At 35.4% G+C, this 14,232-nt stretch overlaps 2 protein-coding genes across 2 annotated transcripts in view; one reads left to right on the top strand and one right to left on the bottom strand.

Annotated features, from left to right (window-relative positions):
• Nucleotides 1-8,705, top strand: part of LOC116163119 (trace amine-associated receptor 7d-like) — a 105,015-nt gene extending 96,310 nt beyond the window's left edge. The window contains exons 4-5 of the mRNA XM_031476968.1: nt 7,427-7,543; nt 8,649-8,705. Of these exons, the coding sequence (XP_031332828.1) occupies nt 7,427-7,543; nt 8,649-8,705 (174 nt within the window). The remainder of the gene's footprint in view (nt 1-7,426; nt 7,544-8,648) is intronic.
• A 3,458-nt stretch (nt 8,706-12,163) lies between these two features.
• On the bottom strand, nt 12,164-13,006 carry LOC116165053 (cuticle protein 19-like). The gene is made up of 3 exons (XM_031479327.1): nt 12,864-13,006; nt 12,691-12,813; nt 12,164-12,644 (listed from the first exon to the last, which is right to left on the bottom strand). The coding sequence occupies exons 1-3, from the start codon at nt 12,888-12,890 to the stop codon at nt 12,444-12,446; spliced, it is 351 nt and encodes a 116-aa protein (XP_031335187.1). The 5' UTR covers nt 12,891-13,006; the 3' UTR covers nt 12,164-12,443.
• Nucleotides 13,007-14,232: the final 1,226 nt, after the last annotated feature.

Here is a 14,232-nt window from a genome sequence, read left to right as displayed (position 1 = left end):
AAAGATTTTCTCGTGAACTATTAATCGGATTTGGACGTATTTTTTTTAATGTAGCGGCTTTTCAAGATAGGTTTACATTCGCCTATTATGAAGAGTTATATTTTTTTGTTATATTCGGGAGTTATTCCATTTTTAACTAAGAAAATTCTTCGGATTTTGGAAAACAAAATTGCACAGTTCGTCGATTTGCAGGAATCATCAGGAACAATTATTGGAAAAGGTGTTTTAAGGGTTATAATATGTATAAAAAAATTGAGAACACTCTTGTACTTCCCCAGTTTGAAGACCAAAGCATACTATTTTTCTACTTGTTATTTAATAAAGTAATCAATGAGTATGAAACCTACGGTGATCAGGATTTTTGTCATATGTTTTGTTATCAAAAGAAGTTACTAAATAGCGGATTTTCAAAAAAGATCGAATGAAATTTTACTTAGTAATAACAAAGTGTAATTTTAGAGATTACTGTTTTTACATTTTTCCATAAATAATCAATAACAGTTGAAGAAGGCGTTCCGGACCAACTGTATCTTATAGAAATTTTATTATAAACAAGGCTCATTTCTATTCAATTTTTTCCTCCGAGCATAGTTACGAGATATTTGAAGTCAAATTTGAAAAAAACTTTTTCCCATTTTTCTTCGTTTTTTGTTTATAAAATATGTTCCGGGCGTTTCGGTCAGGGGGACCTATGATTTTCGGGATTCAGCGAATTTTTTTAACAATAGATGCGCTTGGTGTCCGCTGAGTGAAGTGACAACATCCCAGCCAAACCCTAATTTTGACTAGACTAAGTAGCCGGCCGTCCGCTTGCCCTTTTGAATTCCTGGACTGTCATTTCCTTGCGTTTACCCCGAGGCATCCAAGACCGACCCGCCAGGCCGCGGCTAATCAGCGACTCGACAAGGTTGAAGCCCTCGGCGCTTATAGAATAGAAAATTTTATTCTAAATAAGTTCATTTCTATTCATTTTTTCCCTCAGAGCAATAGTTAACGAGATATTCGCAGTCAAATGTGAAAAAACACGACATTTTCCCATTTTTTCTTCGTTTTTTGTTTATAACAATATGTTCCGGGCGTTTCCGACCGGGGGGACTATGATTTTCCGATTCAGCGGATTTTTTTACATAGAATGCGCTTGGTTTCGTTCAGTGAAATGACAACATCCAGTTTATACTACTTTTATAGAGCTAATTTGACTGACTAACTGGGGAAAGCGCACAGTAATCCCTAATGGGAGCACTACATACGCCGATTCGTATCTACGGGAAAGCAATTGCAGAAAGCGACACAAAATTCCTCCACTTGTAAAAAGTAACAAAAAGCTGACCTTGTAATTAACTGAGCGGTAGCAAAAATTTATTAAAAGCCAATTCCAATAAATACGGTGCGGTAACTTCCATCCCGTACGCTTATACTTTCGATACGTCCGCACAAATTAGTTTTTAATTAATTACGCCTTTCCTCGACATCGGAAAAATACGGGACCGATGTCAAAATTCAAGTTAATTAAGAGCGCTTCTTTTCAGGTAAGGCCCAGCTTAATCGGACTGTTTTTCCGGTAACTCCATCTTTCTATCTGTTACCGTTGCCAAGAAAATAGTTAAAGAAGAACCGCAAACTTGGGGACTTAGTCACTCTTAGTGGAAGTACTTAGGCCATGGTTACCAACTTAAGTATGCTCGCCCCGGTCCGAATCCCGGCCTACAATCGTATGTTTCATATTAAACCATAGATTGTAGAGTGTTCTGTGACAGGCATTCTTTCATAGCGAGATTAATATAAACTGTCCCTTGGAGGAAAAACTTGGAGGCTGACTTCCACAGGCAAAAAGAAGTTTTTGAAGCCAGTTGCCCGTTGCCACAAGCAGAGGAAGATGGGAGTCCTGGAGGAAGTATTGCGAGTACATCGAAATGACGCATAAAGCAGCAAGACTCCAAAGGACTCTTTCAAAAGAACACGAAAAAAAAACACAAATGAGCGATTAAAAAAATTCAACCAACGGAGTTCCTACCACTGCTGCATGAGAAAGGACCCCTAGAAAAAAGTTGACGTTGTGCGGTTTGAGCATGCGCACATTTGGATTTTATTATAAGTGATATGTTTGTTTTTACTAGAAGCATCTTTGGTTACACTTTCAACGAAATCTCTCAATAACTAAAAAAAAGTTCATATTGCGCAGTCTGCGCATGCGCAGATGAATCGTCAAGATTTTTCTTGGCTCAGGTTCCACTTCCACGAACGAAATATATACAGGGTGACAATTTGAAAACTTACCACCCCCCATATCTTAGTAAATAAACGAGATATTTAAAAAAAATCAAAATCCGTTTCGGTAATTCGGAGGGGGAATCACAATGACATAGTTGGCGACTCACCCCCTCACACCCCCTGTGCCCCAGCCACCCCAACTTTTAAATCTTAAATAGTGACCCCCCATGTGTGATACGTCGTTGGAAAGCTCTGAAAAAATGCTTTCCAACCATACCAAATAGCATTACATTTAGGTTAGTAATTATCGTGCAAATCAAAAAATAAACATGGAAAATCGTATTTAACTTGAACTTCCAAAGCCGACTCGACAGCAACTCATTTTTGATCGCCAGTTATAATCTATTCTCAAACTCTTGTCGAACCTTTCCAATGTTGGTTTTGCAATATTTCGACATTCTTGAATTATTCTCTGTCTTAGTTCGTCTATGTTCGCCGGTTGCGTTTTAAATACGACAGATTTCAAATGTATCATATTAGTTTATTTTTTGATTTGCACGATAATTACTAACCTAAATGTAATGCTATTTGGTATGGCTGGAAAGCATTTTTTCAGAGCTTTCCAACGACGTATCACACATGGGGGGTCACTATTTAAGATTTAAAAGTTGGGGTGGCTGGGGCGCAGGGGGTTGGAGGGGGTGCGTCGCCAACTATGTCATTGTGATTCCCCCTCCGAATTACCGAAACGGATTTTGATTTTTTTAAATATCTCGTTTATTTACTAAGATATGGGGGGTGGTAAGTTTTCAAATTGTCACCCTGTATGTACAATATTATGTGTAATATTCGCTACTTTTGAGACGCTCTTAATATTAAAACAGAATCAACATATAATACCGCACACAAACAAAGTGATAAGTCTAAAGTTAAAAATATTTACATTATAAGATCAAGATGAAAATAGAAAAAGGAAGTAATTTTAGCGCTCCCTTACATAAAGATTTCTTAATGAAGACACATAAAAAATTGTTCTTTATTTCTTTAGTTGAAAAGGGTGACAAAGGAAATGAATTAAATTTATTTTAGATAAAACTAGTATGAATAAATGATAATAGGACAATGCATTTCATAGATGGCACTAAATTTGGATAAGTAATTAAGATAATATTAGAATTAAAGGTAAATTTGAAAAGACCCCGATAACACAAATTGCACTTCATAAAGAAACAATAAGAGAAATATCGTAATGACATCCTTTCTATTATTTCTGGAAGATGAATAGGGTTTATTACAAGGTAAAAGTAATTAGGTCCGAAAAATCAGGTTTAAGTACGTATGACCACAACTAATTAGAACTTTAACGCCTGTATAGTATCTTCATTCTTGAACGTTTGACAGAGTGGTATTTTAAAACGGGTTTTGAATTTGTGTATACTTTTTTTTTAATTTAAAAAAATTTTATTTCTGGTGGTAGTGTTGTGGTGGTGTTCAGAAAAGGTAAGTTTCCCGTTTTCTTAGAACCAGTTTTACCACTTTGACCACATATGGCTATATGTTGATTATTGGTGACTGAGTAAAATTACACTAACTGCTAATTTTTTGCGTTATCTTTGCTACAACTATGGTAGTGAATGAACTTAAAAGTTTCTTTTTGATTTTCTTACTGTTATTTATTTTATAGTTTGAAGAGATACATGGAAAAATTCTGGCATTTTTTAAAGAGATTGTTAATAATCAAAACAGTAAAGCTTTTAAAAATCTTGAAACGTTTTAGGAACAGGTCGATATTGATGATTTTTTCTTTTAAATGTTTGTAATTATTAAGTACCTATATACTTCCTTTTTAATTTTTGTATGGCATACCTAATACTAAAGCAAAACCCTTAGCATTGGTAATTGCGCAACAAGGAAGATAGGACATCATTGGAAAGGCTTTCCTTCTCTGAATTTGGTGAAACTATAATTTTTTAGATTCGATATTTTCGAGATATTTTTAAAGTAAGTTGAGGACGCGCTGTTGTTTATATCATTGGAAGGATGTGGGGCCGATCACTATGTAATAGAAGCTAATGCGATCGTGCGTCAAAATTATGCAGTTGCAAGTGGTATAAAAAAGAGAAAACTTGTACCTGCAACGTCAAATGCGCTGGAAATGAAACAACTAAACCAAAAAATTACATATCCGAATTCACAGATGGGCGACCTTACCAACTATGCATCATTTAAGATTTTAAGGGTTGCACTGTCAGCGATGCGAGACAAAGACATTAGTGAGCAAGTTTTATTTTAGACACTGTTTCCTTCCATGATCAATTTGACGTGCCAAAGCGTTTTTTGAAAATTATTTTAATTTACATAAATAGCTGTGTATCGTTTCTAATGCACCACCGTATATTATTTAGCTTCGTAGAAATAACACCAAAATCTCCCCATAAAAATTGTTATAATAATAAATGGGTAGATTTTGGTGTTATTTCTCCGAAGCTTCTTAAGCACCCCATTGAGAGTCATGGATCTTCACAATTTTAGTATATTATTTAAATAATAGCCATATAATTTATAGCAAGATCAATTTTTTTCACGATATATATCAACATTTTTTGCTTTTATTCGTTATTTTACAGTTCTTATCTCTTTAATTTTACGGAAACTATTAAGAATCTATTTGTTTTACGTTCAAATATGATTATAATTTACTTGAGATTCTTTTAAGACAATACATACGTATTTCGTTATATGTCCTTTAAATGGACGACATCGAAGGTTAGAGGACTAGGAAACTTAACTTGCAGCTATGAACAAATAATAATTGTTTATATTCGTATTGCAATATTATTTGTACGTGCTAAAAGGTTTCCAAATGAAAAAAACCTTGATTGTGAATTGGTACAATAAAACTGGGTAAATAGGTTTAAGAAATGTCAGGTGACAGTTTTGCCGATAGACCGATACCAGCGTTTAGCAGCATCCGTCTACTTGTGAACATGAGTGCATGGACAATTTACATCACGGATGAGTGTCTTTTTACCTTTTTTTTGTTTTTTTTTTTAAATAAATTTTCATTCATGGTAACTTTAGCAAGTGTTCTCATATTTAATACGGAGATTACAATAAAATAAGTACTAAATTCCAGATTTTGAGTGATATGGATGCTATTAAAGTGACCTAAAATCTCTACTGCTTTGATATGGTCCATTCCATTTAAAAAGGTACATAGGATTGTACGTATGAATTCTTGCCTCATAAATACTATTAAAAAAATTATTCCCCTACAAATTGTATGGCTATTGTTTAACCAACATAAATATTTAAGTGCCACATTAAAATGCCAAAATCAAAGAAAATATCATCAGAAATGGACTTGTCCCTGAGGCTAAAAGCTCGGAGTTCGTTACAACGAAAAGGGGAAAGAGATAAATAATCTATGAAGGATACATGTACCTCTTTGCTAAGAACCTTAAACTCCAAAACTGCTCATCATGGCTGTGTCGAGCGAGAAGAGCAAAGGATCCATCGGCTCTTAGTTTAACATGCAATGCCAGCATCTGGGCCAACGATGACAAGGTAAGATTAGCTAAACCGAGCACTGATTTTGGAAGTGCAGATGGTTTCCGGGTGCGAATTGTCCGTGTGCGAAATGTCCGAGAGCGAATTATTCTGGTGCGAATTGTCCTACTATTTCTCTTAGAGAGTAGTAGAAGGTTGAAAGTACCTTTCTCTATAGCAGGAAACTTGCTTGTATTCCCCTCTGAAGATTAATGTGTTAAAGTTACCACAATCCAGGGCTACTCATCGCCAGCATTGCAGGTTTAAAAGCTCATTTTTCCGACGAATTTATATCTAACTATAGTAAATTAAGCTTCTGCTGCAATTAATTAAAATGTTCATTATCTTTTGCTATTTGGGCATTTATTTCTCCATTCTAAAATGTCAAAGGAAAACAAAAATCTCGAATTCAGATACAACTTAACGAAAGTCTTATTCTTACAGTGCCTTCAGGCCAACATAATGCTTTTTGCTGATATGCGCGCCAAATCACAAGATTTAATAGCATTTGCTCCCCAAGATATTCAAAGCTCTCTTAGGTGTCCCAATTCCTCATCGTCTCTCATTATGAGAACAAATTAAGCCATACCCCACATCATACACCATCATTTTGAATATGTGCGAATAGCACGAATTGTCCACTGTACGTACATTTTTGTTCCATTTGACGTAGGTACGTTCATGAAACAAATATGTACGTCTGATGTACGTGCAGTTGTGTACGACAACAAACTATAATTCTATAACGTACGAAGTGCTAATACGTACATAGTACGCCGGAAAATTCAGTCAACTGATAGTTAACCGCACGCTACTTCCCAAATAACACAAGTACGTACTATGCACATAGTACATAGTACGTACAACCCTGAATTTATGGACGTACACTTCATGTACACTTACGTTTTACGTACGTACATTTTACGTACGTTCTTTTTGCACCACTCAGTTCGTACTTTGCCCTACGTACACTATGCCCGGGAGCAAGACTAAGTACATTATACATACATAACAGATAAGCAAACAAAAGGTTTTGGTGATGTTTTCTCATTCGTTGTGGAATTTTAAGTTTTATAATTAATAAAATGGGGGTCCCTTACTTTAATATTTCCTCACCAGTAATGTGTAATTTTCCTGACTTTTATATGTACATAAGTACATTTCTTTAATTGCAATTATTGAACTAGAAAGTAATGATCCTAAATGTTGTTTACTATGAAAGGAATAGGTTTTTTCTAGTATGAATCTTGTTTTCATACAGGAAAAAAGTGCTCTACATCCTTGCTTTCTCTTATGAATAGAAAAATCCGTTGCGATACGTGAATATGCTAGCAATTAAACCTAGTTTACAATTCCATAAAACAATTTAATTTTAAATGATGCACTTGTGCTTGCACTTAGACATTTGTGCAGAACGTTAATCGACAAGTACCCACAATTAGTATTTTAAACCAAGATAATCAAGTGGATTACGTGACGCTTTATTTCGCTAATAACCATTTTATGGAAAAGACAGTTAATACTGACGTTAAGTAAATAAATCAATAACGTTTACTACATCTGACACAGTCGCGAATTTAATTTGGTTCTTTATTGAACTTTTTATCTACATCTAAACATAACAGATCTATTTTTTCATTGAATTTAATCGGTGACTTTGTTTCAGGCTCTGCTGCGGGGTGCCATTAGTCAACAGTCCGCCGTTATATTGATATGCATGGCCATGGATCGTTATTTGTGTATGTTGCATCCTGCCAGATATCATAAACATTCCAGCAAAAAGGTAGGAATACGAAATTATTATTCCTCGAGTTCGTCTCGGAATTTTCTTATAATGGTATACGCAATCAATCGTAAATTCTGCGGCACATTAATTATGTGCAAACTGTGTAAGAAAATAATATTGGCAAAGTTTATTTGGCAGTTCCCTTTGTTTCCATTGTTTGCAGTTTTTCTGTAAAATTGGAAAGGATCACTCCTCTTACAATAGAGTTTCTCAATTCTTCGCTAATTAATTTCATCGGAACTAAATACAATAGAGGATGCAGATACACATTTAGTCATGTGTGAAGTCAAAAATAGAATAGTTAAACAACGCCGTGTGGTTTTCTGCATTTGCAAATCGCTAACATTGATCTTCTACATTTTCACGCTCTGATTACTTAATAACCGAGTCGAGACCAGTTTTTCATAACAAACGACGCTTATATAACATTAGTCCTAAAAAAATTTATAATACTTCGGTACTTCATTTGAAGTTGCCAGGCGTCATTTCTGAAATAATGAGCGCTAAGAATATTGCGTAAAAGCCATTACATGTTTAACATCTAAAGTGATTATCTGAAATTAGAGGTTAATGGGAGTTTAAAATTTAATGATGGTATTTCATTTTGTTGGTTCACCAAACGAAAGCGAGATGCCTTCGGTTTGAGAGGAATGAAATTGAAGTCGGAATAGAAGTTTAAATGTAGCCTGAAATTTTAACGATACCTACTAATTCATCTATTAAACTGATTGCTCTCTCAAGTTTTCACTAATCTCGGTCATTGTTGCATTGATGAAAAATGATACAAACTAATGACGATCATAACACTTTTTTTTAAATAATGTACACAGTAAAATGAAATTAAACTGTCAAGGAAAGTAAAGGTACTAGGTTAAATATACAGTGGCTTGCTTTTTGCTACTCATAGAAAAGAATTTCAATAAGATAAACTGAAAGGAAGATGTGATTTTCATTGTTGGAGCTCGAGGTATTTTGAGAGTGTTCCAGAAAATATCGTCTGTAACCCTCTTAAGTCCAACTGTAAGAAAAGTTCTGTGTTCATATGGAAAACTAGGAAAAGTATTGTTTAGTCTTATCAAAAATGTAAAGCAATGTGTGGTAGCGCCTTGCTCTCATGCTTGCCATTAAAAAGACGCCTGCACCTGCAATACAAATTTGAGTTTGAACCGTGAAACCATATTATAATCCCAGCTAACACAGTGACTACCTACGCTTGAAATACCTATAGTAATTTTTATTAAAAATTAACAAGTACTTTGCGCGCACAAATCAATCATTACAACCTTTTTATGTTTTAACAAATTGTATTTCGGGTTGCAGACTTTTTTTTAAATTAATGAGTTCGTTACAATGGGGGTTTACAGTATAGTTGAATTCCGCAGTTCTAATTTAATAAGCGTGTACCTGAAACCATAAAACATTTTTTTGGACAGTAGAAGTTTATTTAAAAATAGAGGCTGATTAGCAAAAAAATAATGAACATGTGCGGTTTTAAAGGTTTATTCAACACGATATGATTGTGGCGGGCTCTGTGACGTAATAAGCCCGACCAATCAGCTCCTAGAACCATTCAGATTACATAACGACTTGGCAATATTGCAGGAGAATGGCATTTATAACTTGCTTCATCTGTCACAGGCACTTGTCACTTTCGTGCTAGATCACAGCCGTCTATAATTACAAGCCGTGCTGAGAATTATGGCAACACTGCATGGTAGGCCGATTTCCTAATTCAACTTGACAGATTTTGGGTGTATTTTATATGTGTTTTGGGTGTAATATTCCAATTTACCTGTTTTAACAGAGCGAGATTGCGACAATTTGTGTTACTCCGTACGGAATGAACAGAAGTTATTATTCAGCGATTTACTGTCCTTTTGCCGAAATGAAGTGCTCAAGCGTGTGCTTCACCTCGACCTGTTTCGACAGAAGTTCACCAATTTCGGAGATCTCGATGGAAAACACATTATGATGCAGTTACCAATTTACAGCATTCCGAATTTTAAAGTCAAATAAAAATGTTATTATCCATTTTTGTAAATAAATAATATGTATTATTATGCACAATTGTAAGCTGATGCCTAAGTATCTTTCTTCTATATTAAAACCGCCAAGGCGAAACACAGGAGAGAGGAAAATGCCATTTTTAAAGAGCAACAAGACGCCATTAAAACTAAATCGGCCCACCGATTGACTTTCGAACAACGTTGCCAAACTTCTCAGCATGGCTTGTAATTATAGACGGCTGTGGCTAGATGCAGTTAAACATCCCTCTCAAAACGTCAAATGTGACAAACGTCAGACCCTCGTGCAAGGTTGCCAGCTCACTTCTACGTGATTGGTTGTAGGTTTGTGACGTATTTAGTCTGAAGCGATTCAAATTCGGACTAAAAACACAGCTTTTAAATAATTTATTTTGGGTTTATTTTACTCGCAAATAAATTTTTAATGTACTTTGTGGATCAGAAATAAAAAATGAAGGCGGGATGACCCCATTGAAACATTTCCATGTGATAGAAAACTATTAGAGGTTCCCAAAAATTGAACGCCTCTATAAAATCCTTATTTCCCAACTTATTTCCACTAATAAAATTTACACTTTGTTAGGTACCGAACCTCTTAAGTACCAATGATTAATTAAATACACGTGTTGTTTAATTCATCTATAGTGCTGTTGATCTTCTGACTAGAGTGATTTGCGACACGGATCTTTTCTGAATAATAATAATAATAATTGCTTCAAGTGTAAAGGGCTACGTTTTTTCAAATTAAAGTAATTGCCTTTTTTCTGATTTGGAGGAAAATTTTTATCGTGCAAAGTTATTTTGATCATAAGATTGCGTTGGTTATGACCTTTATTCACATATTATATAAAAAATTAACAACACAAAACTGAACAAGTTAAAAAGTAATCGTAAACGATTTACATAAAGCGCATTTCCACTTGCATTCATTTCCCATTTATAAGATGCAACTTCTGATAAAATCGTAAAAATCCGGCCACAGATATGAAAGATAGCGTTGCACATGGGCAATCCATTTTTGATGTGTTACTTCAATTTCAGTTTATGAGAAGAATTTCATTTCAATGCTTTTCTAAATAAGAAAGTTGGAATTGCGCATGCGCAAACCTAAATTTTAAAACTAATGTTAGATTTTCCTTTGTTCCAAGCGCCTAAGTATCAAATTTCACTTAAATGGTGCCATAGATAAAAAAGTTGGCACTGCGTATGCGCAAAAGAAAATTTTGAGACTGGCGGTCGATGATCCTTTATTCCAAGTGCCTATGTATCACATTTCATTTAAATTCTTCCATAAATAAAAAAGTTGGCACTGCGCATGCGCAAAACCAAATTTTGAAATTGGCGTTTGATTTTCCTTTATTACAAGTGCCTATGTATCAAATTTCATTCAAATACTTTTATAAGTAAAAAAGTTTGCAATTCGGTTTACAAATGGTCGAGATGCGAAAAGGGCACTGTGAATTTTGAATCGATTCGATTTAACTTTTGGCATTGCGTATTATATGGCTAAAGCTATGCCCATATTGAATTTCATGCAATTCAGTTCATAACTAACGGAGATGTAAAAGCGATCGAACATTTCTAACAAAGTTATCGTTCACACGGACAGATAGATGGACAGACAGACAAAGGAACAGACGGACAGACCAGCATGCAGACGACAGATAGCAATGCAAAATTATAAACGATCTCTAGGATCGTTAATAAACGGCAAAAGTGTAAAATTATGGAACATGTAAAAAACGGTTTTTTGTTTTTTTTTTACAATAATTTTTTTTGTAAGCGGTACAGAAAAAATTCCTTCCTTGGTACAAGACTCGACACCATAACGAACCAAATAGCGAAAAAAGTAGAACAATAGCTCTTAAGATAAAGAACTAGTAGCGTCGCAAAAGTAGCGGACGGACGGACGGACAAAGTGGCCACAATAGCGCATTTTTTTTTATTTTTGTGGAAATGCGCTGATTAGTTTTATAATCGTTTGAGGGAAGTTTCAAAGAAAAAACCATGCACATCCACAAGAAATTTATATTTAAACTATTAATATTGTATTCCATAATGTTTTTTTTTGGTTAGGATTGTTCATTTTGAACGCTTCGTGAATGGTTCAACATTTTCAGCCTGAAAAATCGGCCCATAATTGTCGAGGGCGTCTCCACTACAGCCTTTCTTGATAAAAATGTCAGAAGGTAGGATGGTTCCACTTCGCTTATCACAATTGTCGGAATGAACCCACGTTGGGTCTTCTGCCATTCCCATTGAGTTGCATCTTTTTCCACCCCCAACCACTTCTGAACTTGGTGGTAAGTTCAGTAAGCTTGAAATGCTGCACCATCTTTCGTTGGTGTCAAACGGACGAGGTCACCCTTAGCCAAGACGGCTGTTTTTACTTCAGCTGTGGTGATATGTCCAACGTTTTCCAAATGGCGAACTACAGTTTGTTCTTCCCATGCCAGAAACGCAGAGGTGGGGTGTCGCCCTCATTAAAGACGTGGAGAAACGACGCTAAACGAAATATATAGCATAAGAAGCGAGGAGAAACGGCCAAGAGAGGGAAAAGATCTGGACTACCAGAAAGCGAAAAAGCGCCCCCAGTGGAAAACACCGAAAGGAACAAAATTAAATTGTTCTGTAGATCTTTTATTTGAATCACTTTCATTAGAAATGGCCAGCCACTCGTCCATAAATCACAAACGACTTCAGCATAAATCAATTTAAAGTAGGTTACTTAGCTATGCATGGATTGTTTGCTTACTCTCATCTTCAGCTCACGTACACGTTCAACTTCCTTAACAAATAACGATTACCATACAAAGTTCTCCACAAGGAAACCATTTGCAAATAACAGATCGAGTGATTGCTTAACAATTTATTTAAGATTTTCGAAAATGTACCGACGCGTGAAAGCCTGTTTTAGGGTCGGCTGTGTATCGAACAACTCGTACAGTTCCATCGGCCTCCAACAGGCTATATTCACCACTTACTGAATTTCCATCCCTTGTCTCGTGTCTGGAGTGCGAGTTACCCGTTGCAGGATCGTCTACGCCATACGTATACGCATAATCCGGCTTGGCCTATAATTTCGAATAAAAATTGAAGCGCAAAAAGTGCGAAACTCACCAAGTAATCGACGGATGGTCCACGTAAACCGTCCACGAAGATCTTTTGAATTGGTCCGCTTAGAGGACCGCTAAATTTGTAAAACGAACGTCCACCTGCTTGGCATAGCACCTCGGTTGCAAGCTGAAATTAGGAATGCGCATTTTGGTATACAGTAATTATTGTGCACTTACAAGCAGTAGTGGAACAAACTGGAACATTATTCACGTATCTACAGCTAGTCTGTGTAAGGCACCTTAGGACGTTTTACAATTTATACAGTTAAATTGAAATTATATAATTAAGATGTTGTCAGTTGTGGTAAAATGTGCGGTTAGCTTCTGCAATTGGAACATTACAGCATCTTTATTATTTAACTGGTTTTGAAATAGAACGGAAACCTGTACCACAAATATTTTACTGGTACCTACCAGTTTATAGCGGACGTCTTTGTGTATTGTAAAGTATCGTTTAGATGAGGTGAAGTTCTTTTCAATTTATCTTGGGAAATTGGACATGTTCAAAGCAGAATAACTACCTTCGAAATTGCAACATGTACTTTGGTCCTTAGCATGATTCCTGCTTCCCTCAACAGCGACAGTAAAGTACATACCACTTTTACTGCGTAATGTAGGAATTAAAAGTCAACCAATTCAAAATGTAAATTTATAAAATACTAACGGTAGATCCTCGTTGAATATGTATACTTACCCTATTTAAGAAATCCTGAAACATAATTAATTTAGTGAACATTTGGATAACAAATCAGTATTTAAATGGTCGTGTAATGTGTCAACAAAAATGTGAGCGGGCATAATCCCATGTCTTTGCACTTGTTCCTTCACATTCATTGAGGTTTTGCCAGGTAAATAAAAGCCTGTCATCTCAAAACCACATCCCATATTAGAAATACCTTCAGTCGTTTGGAACAAAGTAGACCTTTGGGTCACTGGTTTGTGCAGCTTTTGTTATCTTCTCTCTTGACCAGGTGTTGACAGTTGACAAAGAACAAAGAACTCACTTGAAATTGGTTCACAAACTAGTGACGTGAAGATCATCTTTAGTTCGATCGACTGTATTTAAATGATAGATTAGCAAATCTTCCATTTCTTCTAATCATTGAACTTTTAAACAATGTTATAATACAAAGCCCATATCATAATTTGTAAAGGGTTTTGTATTATGCCGCTTCAAAATGGTAACCTCATAACTATTATTATAGCATCCCTAATTACACATATGAATGTTAATTGAATTAAAGATAATAAGAGTATTACTAAAGGGGTGACTCTATTTGTAGGGGGATGCAATTGTCGCAAGTTTTCAGAGCTGAGAAATTTTTGATATTGTATGAACAACGTGAAACATTTATTTATTACAATTACCTACATTGACAAATGCATTCTGGATTCTTTAGAATATTATGAAAAACACCAGTCTCCTCGCTCTTAAAAGTTAACTTGTAGAAGGTAGTGCCAGAACAACGTGATGGTGAAAGAGAAGATGTCGTTGAAAGTTTCTTTTGATTTTTAAGGATTGGCTTAATGAAATCGTAACTTCGCA

Source organism: Photinus pyralis, unplaced genomic scaffold (genome assembly GCF_008802855.1).
Source record: "Photinus pyralis isolate 1611_PpyrPB1 unplaced genomic scaffold, Ppyr1.3 Ppyr1.4_LG2, whole genome shotgun sequence".
Lineage (NCBI taxonomy): Eukaryota > Metazoa > Arthropoda > Insecta > Coleoptera > Lampyridae > Photinus > Photinus pyralis.
This window is presented reverse-complemented; position numbering and strand designations above follow the sequence as displayed.

Excerpts from the sequence above, each read along its gene's own strand:
- LOC116165053 (XM_031479327.1), bottom strand. The coding sequence starts at position 12,890 with ATGTTCCAGTTTGTTCCACTACTGCTT. Across the intron at positions 12,814-12,863 it reads AGTTTGTTCCACTACTGCTT|CTTGCAACCGAGGTGCTATG; the intron begins GTAAGTGCACAA and ends TCCTAATTTCAG. Across the intron at positions 12,645-12,690 it reads GACCATCCGTCGATTACTTG|GCCAAGCCGGATTATGCGTA; the intron begins GTGAGTTTCGCA and ends TCGAAATTATAG.